This window comes from Lutzomyia longipalpis, chromosome 2, assembly GCF_024334085.1.
Source record: "Lutzomyia longipalpis isolate SR_M1_2022 chromosome 2, ASM2433408v1".
Lineage (NCBI taxonomy): Eukaryota > Metazoa > Arthropoda > Insecta > Diptera > Psychodidae > Lutzomyia > Lutzomyia longipalpis.
The window spans coordinates 38628194-38648115 of record NC_074708.1 but is presented as its reverse complement, the minus strand read 5'-3'; the positions used below and the strand labels follow the sequence as shown (position 1 = coordinate 38648115).

Below are 19922 nucleotides of genomic sequence, written 5' to 3'. Positions count from 1 at the left end.
CTTTATTTTTATATTAAACTGCACACATACATAAATATCTTGTTAACTGTGTCTTCATTATTTCATTCACTATTTCTTTTTTTTTACTTTTTTTTGGATTATTTTATTTCCATCTTACACTACTAGAAAAAAAAACTCAACAAATACATTTTCTTTTACCTTGATTTCTCACCGTATTCAACATTATTTTCTTATCACCATCAATTATTTTTTTTATTCAAAAAAATTATAGTTTTCAATTTTGGTTTTATTTCTCATTGTTTCTCTTTAGTTTTTTTTATTCTTCATTTAAAAGTCGATTGAACTGTCTGTGTTCTGTTGAATTTGGCTCTTTTAGGTTTACAATTCAGGTAATGTGTTTTTTATCTGTGTAGGTACATTTCCTTTTATTTTTCTTAATGCGTATTTCTTTTCTTTTTTTGGTATTAGGAAATGTTTGAGTTTGATTATGGTTTGGACATGATGTGGTTATTTAGGATGTATTGACAATGATTAGAAAATACAATGAAATAGTTTGTGATTGAATACTTTTGAATGTTTGTGTGTAGAGAGCATAAAAATGATGTGTCCTACATAATTCTCCTTGAGAACCACTATACATCATTTTTGTTTTCTTTATACTTTTAGTGTGGGTGGGTGGATTCATCTTGGCGGGGGATACAAATGATAAAAGTATAGGTATGTAATTAGTTGGAAGAAAGAAGCAATCAAAAGAACACTATCTCTTGTAATATAGTTCTTTTATAAATTGGAAACCATTAATGCTCTTATTATTTTTCCCTTATAACAATTTTTATTATTTATTAAATCCTCCTTCTCTTTCTATTGCTCTAAATAACATTTTTTTGCCCATTTTGCTTTTATTGTTTTTTTGCTTTTGTTTCTTTGTACAAACAGAATTTACATTTTATTTTGAGCAAGAAGCAAGGAAAAAATTCTTTTTTTTACTTTTGGTTACTTTTGAGGACAATTCTAAAATTTGTTTAAAGAACATAAAAAATATGAATATAATTACAAATAATTCTGGATATTTTTTTTATAAAGAAACACAGATGTTAAGTCTTGTGTGTTGAGTATTTAACAGTGAGTTTTGGTTTGAAGTTTACCATTATTACTCATACTAGTTTTTTTTTATTAAAGAAGATAAATATTTTTATTTCTACGCGCTAATACTTTGAGCATATTTTTTGGAGATTAAACATATCTGTTCATATTATGAATATTTTTTTTAGGAAATTAAAAAAACAAAACAGAAATTTAAAGAATGTCTATCAATTTATTTGAGAGACAATATCAGAAGGTTCTGAATTGTTTTTTCTTTTATTAATAGGTATACTTATAAATCTCTTTAAGTTTAGTAAGTTATCAGATTGAATTTTTTTTTGTCCTTCTCACCAGTGAGTTTTAGGCATAAAACCCGCAACTTTCGTGCATGAGGATATTTTTTGATGTTTTTCTTTTTCAGAAAATCAACACATTGGGGTCGATTCTGTCAAAAAACTTTGCTTTTCTTTTCTTACAATTCGTCAGCTATTAAATTTTTGATATTCTTTAAATAATTTCAAAAGATTTTGATAGTTTGTTTCTTAAACTTGATCGTAGTTTTGAAGGAAAATTATTTTTCCAGGGTTAATAAAACGATTTGTAACCATTAAATTTTAAAATCTTTCAACAACCCTTCTAGTTGTAATAAAAGAAAATAAAAGTTTTTTGCTAGAATCGACCATAATTGTTCAATTTTCAGAAAAATCTAAGTTTATGGTTTTATTACAAAAGAAGCAATTAGTTAGGAGTTTTATTAAAGGGGTGAATTTTTACAAAATCGATGATAAGTGTCATCTTAAAATATTTCTTGTGATTAATCGCATAAGAATTTTTGATTTTTCACTAATTTTTTTTTCTTGTTGTCGTGTTTCATATAACAATGAACTCCTAAATATTTTTAAAATATTTTTTTTTCCTAAAGGACCACTCAAAGATTGCAACGTGATCATTATCTTATATTATTTATAACATTTTTCATTTATTTTAGTTTCCTTTGTATTATATACAATATTATGTATATCGTGAGCTGTCTTTTTTTTTTAAATATAAATCTTCTATCGAGATGCATGGTGCAAAGATACAAGATTTTGAAAGTAAGCCGCAACGATATTATGTATGTATGTAAAGTATTTATTTTCTTTTCACTTTTTTTTGCAATTGCAAGATAAAAATGAAAGAATTAAGCCCACTTCTTTTTTTTATTTAATTCCTCTGAAAGGATTATAATTCCTCATTTAAATTGATTACTCGAATTAATATTTTTTTCAATGTTTTCTAACAATAATAAGTATAACAACAACTTCAGTACATAATTGTTCTTAATTTTTTTTCTTTTACAAAATACTGCAATAATTGCATAATAATTTATTCGATCATTTTATTGCATTTCATCATTTTATATTATATACCTTCGTAAGAAGTATTTCCATTTCTTTTCTCTTTTTTTTTTGAACAAATCAAAAAAGCTTTTTTTTTTCTTAGAAATTCTCGTGATTTTATTTCACAAAAATTTCATAAATTTCTCTCATTTTTCCATAATCTCTGATTTATTTTTTTTTATTAAACTTCTTCCCTTTTTACCTTTTCAATTTTTTTGTCTATCTTATCATCATATTGCATATTTTTTATGATTGTATTTTATCACAGAAAGTTTAAAATAAAGGAAGCAGTACAGAATGTCGTTTTTTTCCACTTTGTATTTTTTTCACGCGAAAAATAATAAGAATCTAAAATTTAATCTAAATAGAACAAAAAAAAAAACGTATTATACGTTTTTTTTTTGGATGGTGTGCAGCCTGAAAAGAATGTGCCTTAATAAGAAAAAAGTGAGTGGAATTTTTTTCTGTTGATTTATTCAACCTTTTGAGTTAACTTTAAATTAACATGTAGCAACATAAAGGACGGCTTTTACTGTATATTATATATTCTCTTTTTTTTTTCATCGTGACAACCAAAGGTATGCTCGTACGTTATGAAGTTAGGTTATTTTGGTTTATTTTTTTGCGTTTTTTTCTCTTTATTTCTTATGCGAATGTTTCTTTTTGTAAAACGAAAAGTTTTCATCGCAAACAGATAATAATTAAATATTATTTACATCGTATGTTAGGCCTCAAAATTCATAATACATTACTACATTTCACATAGCGTTGGATTTATTATTTTTTAATTTAATTTTCAGCAATTTCTTGATAATCATTCTGGCACTAGAAAAGTAATATTTAGTTATATATAATAAGAGATAAAACTTTTCTTTTTGCTTCAAAATTAATTGCTTGGAGATTTAAAAGACATTTTTTATCATCTCATTTTTCTTTTAATTATTCTATTAATTTTAAACTAATGTTATAAGCTGAAAATTTTCTTTCTTTTTTCGTTACTTTTTTTTTTGTTATATTATATATATTGTATAAAGCACAACACTTATGAGACTTTTTTTTTCCTTTTTGCGATTTAATATCATTTTTTTTCTTTTGCAATTTATTCGTTATTTTTCTTTCATGAACTATGAGCAAATTAAAATTTCATTATATTCGGCGTCTAATTTTCTCTTTTACATTACTAATTATTTATTATTAAATTTTATTTACAAAAATTTTCTTTTGAAAATGTTTCTTCTAATGAATTTATTGTTTTTTGTTTTTCATCAATCTTCCCCCGCTTTTCCTTCATTTTCTCTCCCTCTTTATTGTGTCGTATTCAATGAAAGAAATATGACAAATTGCTAATGCAAATTATTTTTTTTACATTAGGTTTATGATTTATGTTATCGCCCACCATAAGTATGTAAATTTTATAAGGGTTCATGTTTTTTTTTTATTAGCAATTTTACAGTAGTTATGGAATATAGGTATTAGTTCTTAAGATAGTCTTTATTTATTTTTCACTTTTTTTAAATTTATAATTATAGATTGTTTTTTGTTGTTGTTTAATTTTGCATTATGTGTGTATTGATGGACATGCATATAAGTAACTTTTAAAGGCAATTTTATTGTTTGATTTTACATTTTCAATAAAGAAAAATCTTGAGGGGAATTTTCAATTTATCTCTTAGCTTCTTCTTAGACCAATCTTAAGTCAAAGAAGACATATTTTGAATTCTCATTCTCTCCTCCCTTTGGAATGAAAATCTTCACCACATGCTACATATGGAAAAAAAAAGATACTTTAACAAATGGAAATTGCCCAGAAAGTTAATTAACATGATGTCATCTTAAGAAAATTTTTTATTTTATTTCAAAAGTTTTTTTTTATCTTAGAAGTTGTAAATTACAAATTGACTTTTCCATTTCTCTTATTCTCTTCCTTCATAATTATTATTAATATGTCCTTGTTTTCACCTATTGGTAGGTTATTCTATACAGAATTATTATTCACTGGGATTCCTTGTTAAAAAGAAAAGAACTTATAGATTTTTTTTATTAATTTGATAAAGAAGTTTATTAAAATAAACTGAAGAATAGTGTTGGCTTTGTAAGCTAGTGCTTAGTAGAATCATACACTTTTAAGTTAGTATAGTGTGCGTTATATTTACCAACAATATATCGATTATTGGTTTTCAAACATTAACAAAAAATAATTTTCAAACATAACTAAATTAGTTTTTTAGATTCCAAATTCTGGAAGATGTGAAATTCAAGAGCAAAAATTCATTCTTCTTTATCAACTATAATGTCGAGATGAATTTTTTTTATTTCTTTTTTCTTTTTACACAAAAGCTTATGTTTTGTTTGAGTTAAGGAGAGAAAAATCTTTAGTCACTTCTTAGAAATTTTATATTATGTTTTAGGGGTATGATTAGTAATTTGAGAGACGTTCCATGCTCTTGATTCTTGATCAAATAGAATGTTTACCCAATGAATATTTTAATATTATGCGTTTTATGTTGGTTTATTATTAACACTACAAACCCACACTAACTTCCACATGATTAGTCACCACCTAAACTAAGTGCTTGTACGATTCTTGGATCTGCTTTGCTACCTTCCCTGAACTCTTCCAATGTAAGTCGATCATCGTGATTTTTGTCCATTTGATCAAAAATCTTATCAACACGTTTCTGTGGTGTATTTTCATCTTCTGTTTGTGGTTGCTGCCCCTACAAAAAGAAGATAAAAAAAACTATTGAAGAAGTCTTTCTTCCAATTCTCAACATAAATGTATGAAAAAATTCATAAAAAAGATGCACTTTAATGTTGATTAGAGAAAAACAAAGAGAGACTCTTCAATTTAAGAGGATCCTTTTTGAAATTTTATACTTACCACCATCTGGTAAATTGCATCCACAATGTTGTACATTTCGTCACGTGTAATGTAGCCATCATTATCAACGTCGTACAAGCGAAAAGCCCCTATATGTCGTGGGTGAAATAAAAGAATTGATAAAATGACTCTCTTTCTCCTTAAGTATTGTTAATGGTTGCAATTTTATGTCCACCACAGACGACACAACTTTGACCCACCCAGTGTGATGGCAAATCTTGTTATATACATATCATATGATTAATGGACAGCGATGGGTAATAGTGGTGGTTGTACATAGTGTCCATTCTTTCTGAAATAAAGTATGAGGTCATATGAACGATACTTACAATGAAGCTTCTCGTCGAGATTTCCTCTGGACGTAATTGAGAGTGCTCGAATAAATTCCTCAAATTCAATTGAACCATCCTATGAGAAAAAGGCAAAAATCATAAAATCATCAAAAAGAATGCAGATTATTAAGAAAAAAATTAATTAAAACTCTTACATTATTTTCATCAAATACTCGAAAGACAAGAGATGCAAATTTACTGGGATCTCCTTGTGGAAAAAATTGCTTGTAAATCTTGATGAAACCCTAAAAGTAGAGACGATAAAAATTTAATAAGAAAATGCCCATCAAAATAATCCAATAGTTGTAGATTCTATATTAAAGAATAAGTAAAATAGTTATGGAAATAATACATTGAAAGATAATTCACCTGCTCTGTTAGCAATCCATTGGGACAGTCTTTGAGAAATCCTTTATGCCTAGAAAGTGTGCAGAGGAAGAAAAAAAATACAAGAGAAGAAGAAGAGACAGATTGTAGAGAAAACAGACGTTCTAAAGAGGAAAATGAGGGTTTAAAATTGATGGCTATATAGATTCTGGAAATGATGGGAAAATCAATTTGAAGTAATTTATTCACCAACAACAATGATGATGGCAGAAATTCATCAAATTCAAATTTAATTTTCCCATTTTTTTTTGTTTTTTTAATTGTACATAATTGATGCATTTTATATTATTTACTTTTCAAGAAGCACATAAGAATTTTAGAATAGACAATAAATTGTATTTCATGTCAATAGTTATTGGTAGGAAGAAAACTCTTCGCACTTTTTAATAAATCGATTTTTTTTAATGAAATTTAAAAAAAAAATTGGGTGATATTTTACATGCTGTTCTATAGTTTAAATTCAACTTACCACTGTCTAATTTCTTTTTCAGTGACTAACATATCCCACATTAGATGTTAAGAGAGCATGAAATAAATAAGAGATTTCCCTTAATTCTCATCCTTCTACGTTGTGTTGAAATTGTAATTTTCAAGTAAATAAAATTATCAAAATTAGCCTCTTTAATATTATTGGAATTCTACAAAATAATCAATTCTTTTTAAATGAAAAAAAAATCATTACAATGAATTTAATAATTATTTCCTTATCAAAATAATAAATGTGGAAATAAGTTAGAAGTAGATATATTTAACCTGTTGCTGGTATTTACAAGTGTGAAGATTATGAAAAGATGGATTATATTTATATTATACTTTGCTATTCTGTACATATACTTCTTCAACCATCTTCGTTGTGAACTTTATCTCTTAAGGTGTACCAACACGTTTTATTCTTCACAGAAAAACACCTTCCTCGCATTATCTTTCGTGTTCCGCGTGTATGCTGTTGCGATAGAAGTTTTTGAGATAAATAAAATCTAACAAAAATTACAGGAAGGTAAGTGTAAATGTGGAAAAAGAAAGTTATATGTAAATGGGCACAAAGATATACCTTGTACAAGGAAGAAGAACTTTTACTTATGTATATAACTTTAATAATTCTGTCTGGTATAATGTAACAAAGTTGTCTATGCTAAAAAGCTACTATGAAGTGACAGAATATAATGAGGGAATTATCGTGATTTAAGAGAGGCAATTAAAGTACATTACTTATATATGCAAAGCTGCCAAAATGGACTTAAGTTTAATTCTTCAAAAATCAAGGTACTATTTTTAGGGACTTACAGTACGTAGCTGTTGTTAATCGATCAATTGTATCCTGCTTTAGTTTAGAATTTTTCTTTCCCATGTTGTGCGATGTTGAAAGACCTCAAACTATCACTATTAGTACGACTTTTTATTATATTTAATCGTTTTTTTTTCTTTATCCACTTCTATTCACACAATGAAGAAGAGAAGGGAGTGGAGTGGCCGATTTTGCTCTTCTTACATTTGAAATAAAAGGGCAAATTCTCCCCCCAAGGATAATTGCTGCCCAATTAAACTTTTAAACCTGATGCCATTCAAACATCCCTAAATAACAACACTTTCCACTCAATTCAATTTGTCGTACTATTTTCCTTGGTAATTAATCACAGGTTTTAGCTTTCACTGTACTCTCGTTAGTTTTCTTTCTTTTTTTTTCCTTTTTTAGTGTTCTCTGTTAGTCTCTATGTGCCATCATAGTTTTTATTTTAGTTTAAGTTTCTTCTCTATTTAAATAACACAACACAAGTTAATTTTTTATTTTTCACTTCACCATATAAGAAATTCCTTCTTTCTTTTAGGGCAAAATCACATTATTTTCCAATTTGATTTCCTTTGCTCTGAAAAAGAAATAAAAGAAAGGAAATTAAATACTTTTCAATGTTTGAAGATCTTTTTGTTATAAAACGAAAATTCTTGATAGTTTTCCCCTATCTATGTATATATACTTTCCACCTATACATAAAATACAATAAATTATATTCATTTGCGGCACAAAAAAAGCCTTCGTTCAATGATGTGGTGAGTGAAGATGGTGACGAGACAATGATGCTACTGTCGCAGAAAATTTAGATGTTGAAGATGTCATTATGGAGAGAATTTTGGGATTTAATGGGGTTGTAGATAATATAGAACAGAATAGGGTTGTATTTTTTTAAGTCAGCCAGTATATGGTTTCTTTGGGCTCTCACAAGCTGCGACACCACGTTATTATATGAGCTTCATATACCTATGTATATATCATACATGGTGTAATTTAATACACCAAAATGGGAGAGAGAGAGATTTTCTAGGAGAGGATGAGGCATAAAATATTATCACTCCGGATGAGTGAATTGCTCCTAGGCTTTGCAACTTCTTCTTATATGTATGTGTAGGTATATGCTGTGCCAAGTAATGCATAGATCTTTTTTTTTGGGATAAGTACCACACATTGTGTTGCATATTTTCCCTTCGCTCTGCACCATCAAACATCAGCGCAAATGGGATTTTATTATGCCATTTTCTTTTTTTTAAAGCATATGGGGATATTTTCTTTTGGAAAATTCTCATGTCCAATATGTTGTAAAACCAAAAAGTACCAAACATATAGCAACAGGAAGATGAACTGATATTGAGACGAAAATAAGTTTTGGAATGTCTGCAAATTTTACTATATATACATTATGTATCAGTAAGAGTTGTTTTAAATATAGGAAAATTTCCTAAAATTTTCTCTCCGAAAGAAGTCTTTTTTTGCATTTGGTGAGGAATAAAAATCAATATTACCTATATTGATTATATAAGTATATAAATACATACTTTCATGCTTTCGTCTAGATATACTTTTTTTTAATACTTTCACGACGGTATCTTCTTCGATAAAATGAAATTGCAATATGACATAAAATCGCAATAACTAACATAGTATTGAATAATAATTTCACATTGTGTGTGGAGAATATTTGGTTTTTTCATTTTTCCTTTTGCGACTTTTTCTCTTTTCCTTCATATTCTTCCTTTTTCTCTGACGATAAAAAACATTTTTTTTAGGAAAATGATTTCTTTTACCTATTCTCTGCTTTTGTACCTACAATACACTGAGTTTATCACACAACGAACCTTCTAAAAGACCAAGAAAAAAAAGAAGCGGTGATGTGAGAAATATCGGTAATATTCTTCTAAAAAAAAAGTAGGTTGTATTAGTTGAAAGAAAAAAAATCCTAATGCTGGAAAAGATAGTGTTCGTTGTGTAGGTGACCATGTATTATATACAACATAATCACACAGAGAATGGTACCTACCACCTCCGCAATTTCCAAGTCCACCCTCATCTCTCCCCTTTTCATAAATTTATCGCACTGAACTGACTCAATGGGGACACATTTCACGTTATTTTCTCTATTGGCAATCGATCCCTTATACCTACTTTACCCTTACAGTAGCAAATAATACCAAGTCTGAAAAGTATAGGCCTTTAGAATCAGACACTAAATGATATGAGAAGAATAACTATTGATGGGAGCTTTCGGTTTAGGGAGCTTTTAACCATGATGGATTTTTTCTCTCTCTCTCTCTCTATGGTACGATACGAGTACGTTATGTATTATTAGTATGTATACCGACATATACTTATACTAAGAAACAAAATGACGATGGAATTGTCATTCAATAATTTTCAGTTAAAGTGAAACAAAAAGAACAGACTAGCCGAAATATTGTTATATAAATGTTCGAAAATATGAGATTTTTATGAGATTATATTTTCCAATTTCTTTAGGAGAAATTTCTCCATGAATACCATTCAACTCTGACCATAGACGCAAGTGGAAAAAAAATCAGCAGAAACATTGGACTAAGAACTAAGAGTGTGAGTGGAATAAATATAGAAATTTATGAGATTTATCTACACAAAGTCCCTCCATGTGTGGTGGAAAAATAAGAAACAACGCGAAAAGAGAAAATGCGGGAAAATAACTTTTAGAGAGATTGACGATATAGGATTTGTTTGCAAGGAGGATCAACAAATACTCAATACAAATTGCACATATGTACGAATGTACACCCTCGCGTCACTTTGTATGCCATTCATCCATAAATTTTAAATGATTCGTCCACTAATGCGTCACTTCTATTCTCACAGTCGAATTCAACCGCATCCCATAAGCAGCAAAAGACTACCATTGAACGGATTGAATGTTATTTGAGAGGAATATTTTGTTGAATTTATTCCGCTTTTAGAATGAAAAAAAATAAGGTAAAAGTTTCAAGTGGAGGCTGAGAATATTAAATGTGAGAAATTAAGTTTGAGCTTTTCTATGTACGATACGAAAGCTCAATGCTTCAAAGTACAGGCGTTATTCACAAAAACAAGAGATAGGTATTTATTACAAAAGTACTTTGCAAAAGCCAAGACAAAGCTGTATGAAATTACTCAAATTTTACAGAATGGTCAAACTTTACGAGGATTTTTAATGAAAACAGTCCATATCATTCTAACCATATCCCTTTATTTATTTTTTTACATGAATTTATGCATTATTCATGCGTCGCATATTTTTCACACACATCTGTGATACCCCCTGATGGTACAATGAGCAAAATAAATTTAAGACGCCCTTTAGATTATTTATTTATTTATATGGTGTAACATTTCATATACGGCACCAGCCGCAATGAAACTTAAGGGGGGGTGGGTGCGCCAAATTTGAAGTCTGACTGAGAGATATGTAGAAAAGTTCGTTCTAGAATATTATTGTAAATGGATACACGTCACACTGTGGATGGGAGGCTGTTATATATCCTACCCTGTGCGTATGAATATAAGTGTGTTTGTGTTTGTGTGTGAAAGTGTGTGGGAGTTGGGGTTGAAGATAAATATTTGAAGTGAATGGAGTATCTGGTTGAAAAACCACCAGGCGTCCCCATTGCCACATTATAATTTTCTCTGTTCTTATTTATATGTATGCAATTAACATGTATATAATATATATAGTCACATGGGGGATATATTTATTTGAATGCTCTGTGATGGGCTCTGATGAGCAACAGCACTTCTGTACGCCACCAGGATTTTGTGCAATAAATAATTTATAGATAGCTCTAAAAGGAATTTTACTTCCTGCTCACTGTCGCCACAAAGACGACAATAATCTTCTCATATACATATATAACTCGTAAGATACACATATTTCTCTTGGAAATAACTATAATTGCACATTTTTTTTTAAAAAGCTTTCGAAAGAAAAGAGACAGGCAACAGACGGAAATTAGTTGTGAACAAAATCAATATGATCAGACGGAAGTATACAAGAAAAGTTCCTTTTTTTCTTTAACTCTCTCAATTTACAACTCCTGCCGTATATATAGAACTATGTATCAACATTTGTAATAACTTTTAATTAATTTCAATTGATACTTTATTTTAGAAAGAGAGAGAGAGAGGGAATGAAGTTTGTACATTTTGTTGGTTGTATATTTCTCTTTACGTAACCACTCTTTTACGCAACCAAAAACCACACTTTGGGGTGAAAATTGCAAGTTCTGTTACCACAAATTAGGAAAAAAAGAGAATATTTTGGAAGACAAAAAAAATAAGCAAGAGTGGGAGTAAAGTATACATAAAACACAACAAAATGTGTGTGATGTACATTTCATGTAACACGAAAATATTGTCCTCTTCGTGCACCATCAACAGGGTACCAAAAGTATATAGGTAGTACCTTTAAATGTAAAATCTGTCGTAGAGAACTTCCAAGGTTGTTGCTAACATTGACTTTACTCATGCACAACATTACAACTTCCATTCTTTCGACATCTCTGTCCAACAAAAAAAAAAGCTGAGCTTTTGATGGCGAAAAGAGATATTTTTTTTAAATATATTAATTGAATTATTTTTTTTTCCCTCGGGCCAAACTTACTTCCCATCGGACAACATAGTTTGAAAATGTATGTATAGAAGGACGTCGAAATGAATGATAAAGTTCGAATGGGTAGGTATAGAAAAGAGTTGCTTGCAGAGGGGACGGAACACTATCAAGAAAATTGATTTTATCACAATGATGGTGGAAGGAACTTCTAAAGTCAAATTGGAAAAGAACATTTCGTTCGATTTTTTTTTCATATGCTAATTCTCAAAAGACAAAGAACAGAATTACCATCTATATATATATACTTTTTTCCCAGCTCTATCCTTCCTTCACGTTTCTATGTATGTATATATATTATCCTTCTCCTTGAAGTGAACTTGTAATTTCACAATATATAACTTTCTTTTCGTCCTATCTCCAGATTATTTTTTTGCATTACACACCAATTAACAATTGGATGATATTTACAGAGAAATTTTTGCTTTTCGTGCCCCTAAATAATCGCTTTTTATCTCTCCTTTTTCTTCTTTTTTTTACCACACAGACAAACTAAATATTCTACAAAGATACACCAAACACATTGGAACAATCTTCTCCTGATGGGAGCTTCTGACACACTGATTGCCCGAATGAGCCTGTAAGCAGCAGAAAGCTCTGGTGAGCAGCAGAAAGCTCTCCGGGTCACGAACACCAAATATTCTTGCATATGTATGTGTGTGTGCTTTGCTTTCTCTCTGAGAGAGAAAAAGAGAGAACTTTTCCCTGGAACCACGACGGGTGCTTTTGCAAATATGCGTTATGCAGAGATTAGGTGGTTGTGAGAGCTTTTTTTGTGGTTCTATCTGCGTATCTCTCGATTCTCGAAATAGCTTGCTATATATACATACATATATGTACTTTAGGGGTCTGCATCATGCGTTGTATATAAACATTTTTCATTTACACGTATTGTATTTTTTAGAAAGAGTTTTTTGTGCTTTTTTCGGGACATTTTGCGCCATTTTACTTATTTATATTTTAAAGAGTTTTTTGAAACTTTGAAATAAGGCATTTAACTATTTTTTTATGATTTATGAGATAGATAGTGACACAAATTATATAAATACATACATAAGAGCAGAAATTAGAAAAAAGAGTAAAAATTGTTGTATCAAAAAAGTACCTCAAATTCAAATAACTACATTATGATTTGTCTCCATTCTCTTGAATATTTTCTTCAAGAATTCTTAACCATACCATTAAGGTTAAATCTCCTTTTCATTTTTTTATGTAAATAAATACATAACACTATGTTCAGTGGTTCAAAGTGATGAAATTATATAGGTACATAACAAATTCTAAGATGATTAACAAAAACTCAGATGACTGATGATGACTTGAAACTTTTTATCGGTAGCTGTGAATCTTTTTCACTTCACATTTCAATATTGTGGTGTTAAGGAAAATTCATGAAAAAATAGGTGAGAGGGGTTGAAGAAATGTGAGATCCCATATTTTGTGCGGGGATCTCTTTAGCACCCTCTTAAGCATTTTTTATTCACCTTTCCCTTAAGCTTTTTTTTTCGGTGTATGTATACCTTTTTTTTATTTTCTCCCTCATAATTTTTCCTATCTTGATAAGCTCCAGAGAGGAGGAGCATGGAGATGTTTTTGTCTGTTATCTAAATGTTCTTGAAATATTCACTCAAGCGGATTTTTATTTTATTTTTATTTTTTTAGTCATTCTTAAGCTACAGAATTTTCTTTACTGTTTGAATTTGTTTTTTTTTTAGTAACTTTATCACCGATATTCTTTTATGTAATTCCGTTAAATATTAAAATTATAAGGTAGGTACTAAATTAAGGGAAGAATATCGGGTGTTGTGATAGTACAGAAAAGGTGAATCATGATGGTTGTGAACACAAAGAGCTAAATATATAATACACCTAATAACAATCCAATGCAAAATTTACACTATACGATGTGTTAAAGCTAAAGGGGTATGAAATTGAAGGTATTTGGAGTACACTATGTACATACATAATGGAGTCCTTTGTGTAAAGGTGAAACTACACTGATAAGGAATGATAAATTACCCAATGAGCTGTTGAAATTTACAATTGAGGAATTTCTCACGTGAATAGAAGAAGTTCAATGTTTTTTATTATTTAAATTTGTAGCCAAATCTTTCTTTTACAAAATTATTAAAAAGCTCAATTCAAGTAAATAGTCAAAAAAAATTCAGGTTTGAATTATGACTAAATATTTCTAATTTGCATATTTTTCTATATAGAGAATGTTTAGAATGTTTCCACACCTCAATCAATTTGGAAATTGATGACGGAAATACCGCGAGAGCTTTCTTTAATGGAAGTTCAACAGTCTTTGCGGTATTAGGCTTGGTGCCCTTGGTGTTTCTCTCATCGTGTAAGGAGTAAGGGTGAGAGAGAGAGAAAGAGAATATTTTTTGCAGAAAGTCTCCTAATTATTTGGACGTATTTCTTGGTTGAGTTATTCACACAATAATAAACACACCTTGCTTACGCCTGAACAGAAGCACGCACAACAAAGCCCAAAAATAATACCTATTTAGAGATTTGGGAAACATAAATTGAGCATAAGAATCCTCCCTTATCGTACAGAGAGAGAGAGAGCGGAGTCTCAGTCTAGTCATTTAGCCAACACTTTCTCAAGCAAGAGCTTCTTGCCTCGCACATAAATTCCAATGTATGTGCTGCATACATACATACATACATGAAAAGCTCAACCACACAGCTTATGGTTTATGCTGAACTTGAAATGTATATAACGTATAGAGAGGGTAAAACCATATATGAGGAGGAGATTAATGACAAAGTACTGGAAGCTTTTTCAACAAAAGTATTTTCAACATATTATACACTTACAGGGATCCAGGCTACCATTTCATTTATTTTGTTTATTCACACTTTATAGGTAGGTTAACTTTGTGGTGCTTTTACTTACCTTCCTAAATTGTATGCTTTTTCACACAGAAATTTCACAGAAAAGCTTTTGGGAGCTTTTGGCGTGTAAAACGGTTGGAGAAGAAATGCAATTTGGTCAAAAAAATATTAATAAATTGCTAAAACCCTTAAAATATGTACCAGCATAACTTTCTCAATGGCTTCAAATCATTTCTTTTTTTGTTGTAAATTACATACCATCCTCCGCTTATCCAATGTTATCAAATTGCCCTCTCGTCCCAAAGTTGCGTGACTGAATCGATTAGTCGACATCAAATCAATTTTATTGTTTGTTATTGTTTCAGCCGTTTCAGCCTATTCTTGCACACATTCTGTATTGAGAGTGGAGCTTTTTGGGTGAGTGGGTGCTTTGGTCGTCGTCCTCCTATGTGTATGAGAGGTTGTTTCCTCCGCATAACACAATGATGTGGGAGAATGGCCTGAATTACGAGGGGGGATACTAAAGGCTTCCGTTGATGGTACTCTCTGGTGTGTTGATCAAAGGCTAAACATTAATTGTTCTTCAGGGCTTCCCACCACCCGTGCTAAACTCACCCACCCCCACCCCTAAACAGTGTAGACAATACTTTACCAAGCAACACATGTGGGGATGGCTATATGTATGTTTTTTTTTGTTGTAGAGAACCCTCATGGGGGTTGGATAGAGACATCCCCTTCGAAAAATCCATGAGTTGAGCTTTGTTTTATTGTTGCTGTTATACATCCAATATTTGGTGTGTAGTAGATTAATAAATAATTATTATTGAGCAACAGTTATCCTTCCTTACACAGCAGGTAGTAGCATATAAGCTACATATGTACAAACCACATCAATAAAATGTAATTATGATTTTTTTCTTAAACATTTAATTAATTAAATTGAAATTGTAAAAGTTGTGTCAATTTATTTGGTATAAAAACATTAAGTGAGTGTTGATCTGTTATATGGAAAAGTGGGAAAAGTTCAATATAATTGCAAATTAAATTAAATGGAGTTTTAGCAAAACTTAGTGGAGCAATTAAACGTGCGGGTGTTTTAATAATTATTGAATTTTTGGAGAAAAGTGCCTCAAGGCAAGTCGTGCTGAAATTCTTGTATGATTTTATTACCCACCTCGCCTCCCCACCACTGTAATAGCAACATTTCAACTTTTGCTCCTGCTGGGAATATGTTGCAAATTAATGTAATTTCCGTCATTTGAGTTTAACCAGAAATTCTCTGTCAATGAGAACAATCTCACAAATATTTTAATTTCCCTATTTATTATGTTGTTGAACAACATGTAGTTGAAATGTTTTATTATTTGTGCCAATTTATGTAATATACGTCCCCTGTTAATTATGTACAATGTATCAAGGTAAAATTAATTATTATTTTCAATTTTCAATTCAAGCAGAGCTTTTTTTTTGCCTATCTATAGAAGTCATTTGACAACAGAAAAGAGAACCAATTATTTTAGGGAGAACTACAACGTCGCTCCTTAAGCAAAACATGCCAAAGACAAATTGAGATGTTATTCCCATCGCAAAACCAACCCCGTAACAATAAAATTGATTATAATCTCCAAATGGGTGTGGGCGATGAAATACAATCGAGGGATGGATGAGAAGCAAAAAAAAAGGAGGAAAGATCTAATGAGGGCAATTTCTTGATATAAATACACATATATCATGAAATAACCACAAGGAGCACCCAATTGATTCTTGACCCCTTAAACCCACCACCAACCAGCAAAAATTAAATGGAAAAGGGAAAAATTGGATAAACATGCTAGATATGTATGTATGATATATATTTTTAGCTCAATGGCCGTGAATTTGCTTTTAAGCTCACTCTCACAACCCTGGACTGGCAAAGCGAAAGCGAAACCTTTAGCGTGTGATTAAGGCATTCCCCATTCCTTTATCAATATCCTCTATAATACATATTACAACACCACCATCATTTTGAGCCACCCCCAAGTTTTCTTTTTTTTTTTTTTGATAATTTCTGCCCATGTGAGCCTTCAAGTACATATGTATATATACATGGGATATTTATAAATAAAGGCCTCGAGAAGCAAATAATTCTCAGCAGGGGGGGGGGAGAAATGCGTGGTGGTGGGATTTTATGTAATATCAGTGTTGGTTTGTATAGTCACCAAACCACCCCACAGTTTGTCTGGTGATTAAATCCACCAAAAGTTACGCTATGATGTGTATTATGTATGAATTTATGTGTATTGTACGCACAAAAATAAATCATTAAATATTTTGCAGCGTAATGCCTCGCGACATTACGCATAAAAAATCGTATATACATAATATTTTCCCAAAAACAGGAATATAAAGTGAGCACGTTGGGAGGATATTTCATCCGTCATGGGGTAGGATTAAAATATACATTCGTGGGTGTATTAAATTGTCAAGCCTATATATCATTACCACCATGTTGTATGGCCTTAATTCGAAGGGTCGGTCGTCGGCGGTATAGGTACTACATTTTATTTTTCCACCTCTTTTTCGTCCCATCAATTTTCTAATCAACCCCTAGCATCACGTAATGATGTTTTAATCCCATTCAGTGAATACATTAAAAAAATATTATGTACCTATCCATCAAAGAATTATATTGTATGAAATTTTATTAAAGTTTAATATTTAAATATATCACTTTATAGAAAATTAAGTAGCTTTTTAATTTTATTTATAAAGAAAAACTTAGCAGGCGTTTACGCACTTTAGTGAGAAGATTTGAATAAAGAGGAAAGCTCAGGTAAATTAATAAAAAAAGAAAAATTGATCGTAAGTTTTTAGAAAATATTTTATAGAAAAGAAATATCTATAAATAAAATAAATAATTAATATACTTACTTAGACAACAAAGGTGAGATTTCGCCGATAAATAGGAGCTTTTCCACGAGTTTCGCTCTAGAGGTTGTTGGTTGATAAAGGCAACGACTAAGAAGGTCATGGGAGGTTTCCATTTTGAGGTAAGAGAAGCTAAAAATATTTACATGAAATAATAGAGAAATCATTTTAATTCTGTTTGAATTGAAGAACAAAAAAATGGGAACAAATTGAAGGAATAAATCGCGAATAATGCTAAAAAGTAAAATCTTATAATTTCGAGATTATAAATTTTATTTTAGACTTCAACTTACCTGTGAAAATCTAGCCTACTTCGTCAATTTGCAACCTTGATTACCAACAATTATTTCCATTGAAAGAAAAATCCTAATTTATGAATCCCAGAGATCACGTGAAGGATTTATGGAGGATTGGACAAAAAAAATCCATCTGTCAGACAGAAAAAGGATTTCTCCCCACCATCATGGGGCAAGCAAAAATGAATGGAAGAAAAGGAGGACTTTCTAACCGATGAGGAGGAATCTCAAGAGACGCAAAACAATCTACTACAGCCGAAAGTTTCTCGTCTAATCTGATGGCGGCCAATGAAGGTTTATTGAACAGACAGCATTACCCATGTCCATGCGAAGTGGGATGGCAGTGTCGGGGCATGGAAAAATATTAGGTTTATCAGTATTCAGCTTTTTCCGTTTCCTTCGCTTTTCTTTTGCAGACGCGCGCGTGATATTTGTGCGCCTTTTCCACCATCAAACATACTGGCTGGCTGGTGTGGAGTTTTTCACTTTCTCGTCCGTCAGGCGCCAAAAAAGTTTTTCACTCTTGCTTCCCACGATGACGAATCTTGGTGTGTTATGAGAGTGGGAAATATTATGTATTATGCTGGGTGAGAGAAATTCAGCCTGTTTAGCAATACCCACCACCACCACCACCACCTTTTACACATAGAGACGCGAAAAGGATTCTCCACGCACATGCTCCACACCCTTTTTCTCGTTGCTCACCACCCCCAACACCCCGTCTCAAAGAAAAGCTCACGTCTCACTAGGCCTTGCGTGGGTGGGTGGTGTTGGAAGGAAAAAAGCTCTCTCAAAAGCTCGCGGCACACGATGTGGACGAGAAGAAAAAAAAAGCATCTACATAAACATGGGGGGAGGAATGAGATAAAATGCGAAATGCGCGCGTTCTGTATGGAGACAGGAATGAAAATCGCAGCTCAGCCACTCTTTGCCATTGCGGAAGTTTCATAACAATGAAAATGGAAATTTTATACCTCCAACCACCAGCCATCATCAACTTGCGCGCCCATCTCCTCTCCGAAAACCCTAAATGAGAATCGCGCTATGCCATTGCCATTGTCTTCCTTTACAATCCATTCACTCCGTTAAATGAGAGACAGACTACACATAATACCGTTCCCTACGTTAAAGTGAAAAGAATCCGGCGAGCTGTGGTATGTGGGTGGAAGAAGAAAAAGGGAGGATGAGAAAAATACTCAACTATCAACTCCCAAAAAAAAAACCCAAATTTTTGCCTCAAATCGACCAATTTCTTTGGGAAATCTTTTTAACACTTGGAGGACCCAACATTTGGCACAACGCGGAGGATCAAATTGGTAATAAGTACCAGTTGATAAAATATGCTCAATAATTAATTATTAATCAGTTTATTGAACAAGGATCGAAAGTTTCACTAATTCTCAATCTCCTTCAAGCATTCCTACACCGAATTACTAAATATTTAATTTAGAAAATCGTCACTGGAAAAAAATTGCGTAGAATCGATGCAAAATTGCCAATTCAAACGACTTTTTTAGCTACAATTTTACATAATTTATTATTGCGCCTAAATCATCACAAACTTTGATTCTTAAAGTAACTTTTTAGTCACTTCCGGCAATAAAATTAGTCCACATTAATGTTTTTCACCGAGGAAAAGTGAACAAGAGCATTTCATTTGGGAAATATGGGGAAACATAACCTCAAAACAATGGCAAAAATGTATGGGATTTTGACTGGTAGTTATTACCAATTTGATCCTCCGCGTTGGATTCTGACTTTGACCTCAATTATCTTCCAAAGAAAAGACTTTTCTCGAGATTTTCTTTCTGTTATCTTAAAGTAATTAAAATTCCCTACACATAGATGCTAAATTCATCGAGATAGGTCCAATAGATTTTATTCTGTGACGATTTTTAGGTTCAAATTGGTAGTAA

General features: G+C 31.1%; 1 protein-coding gene across 3 annotated transcripts; it reads right to left on the bottom strand.

Annotated features, from left to right (window-relative positions):
• Positions 1-4454: 4454 nt before the first annotated feature.
• Positions 4455-17743, bottom strand: LOC129791382 (frequenin-1). Of its 3 annotated transcripts, none has more exons than XM_055829541.1 (8): positions 17714-17743; positions 7308-7888; positions 6493-6517; positions 6006-6054; positions 5792-5881; positions 5634-5712; positions 5305-5393; positions 4455-5140 (listed from the first exon to the last, which is right to left on the bottom strand). In XM_055829541.1, the coding sequence occupies exons 2-8, from the start codon at positions 7369-7371 to the stop codon at positions 4973-4975; spliced, it is 564 nt and encodes a 187-aa protein (XP_055685516.1). In that variant the 5' UTR covers positions 7372-7888; positions 17714-17743; the 3' UTR covers positions 4455-4972. The 3 variants fall into 3 exon arrangements, with proteins under 3 accessions (XP_055685516.1, XP_055685513.1, XP_055685514.1); XM_055829538.1 differs by lacking the exon at positions 17714-17743 and adding an exon at positions 12185-12580; XM_055829539.1 differs by lacking the exon at positions 17714-17743 and adding an exon at positions 12202-12580.
• Positions 17744-19922: the final 2179 nt, after the last annotated feature.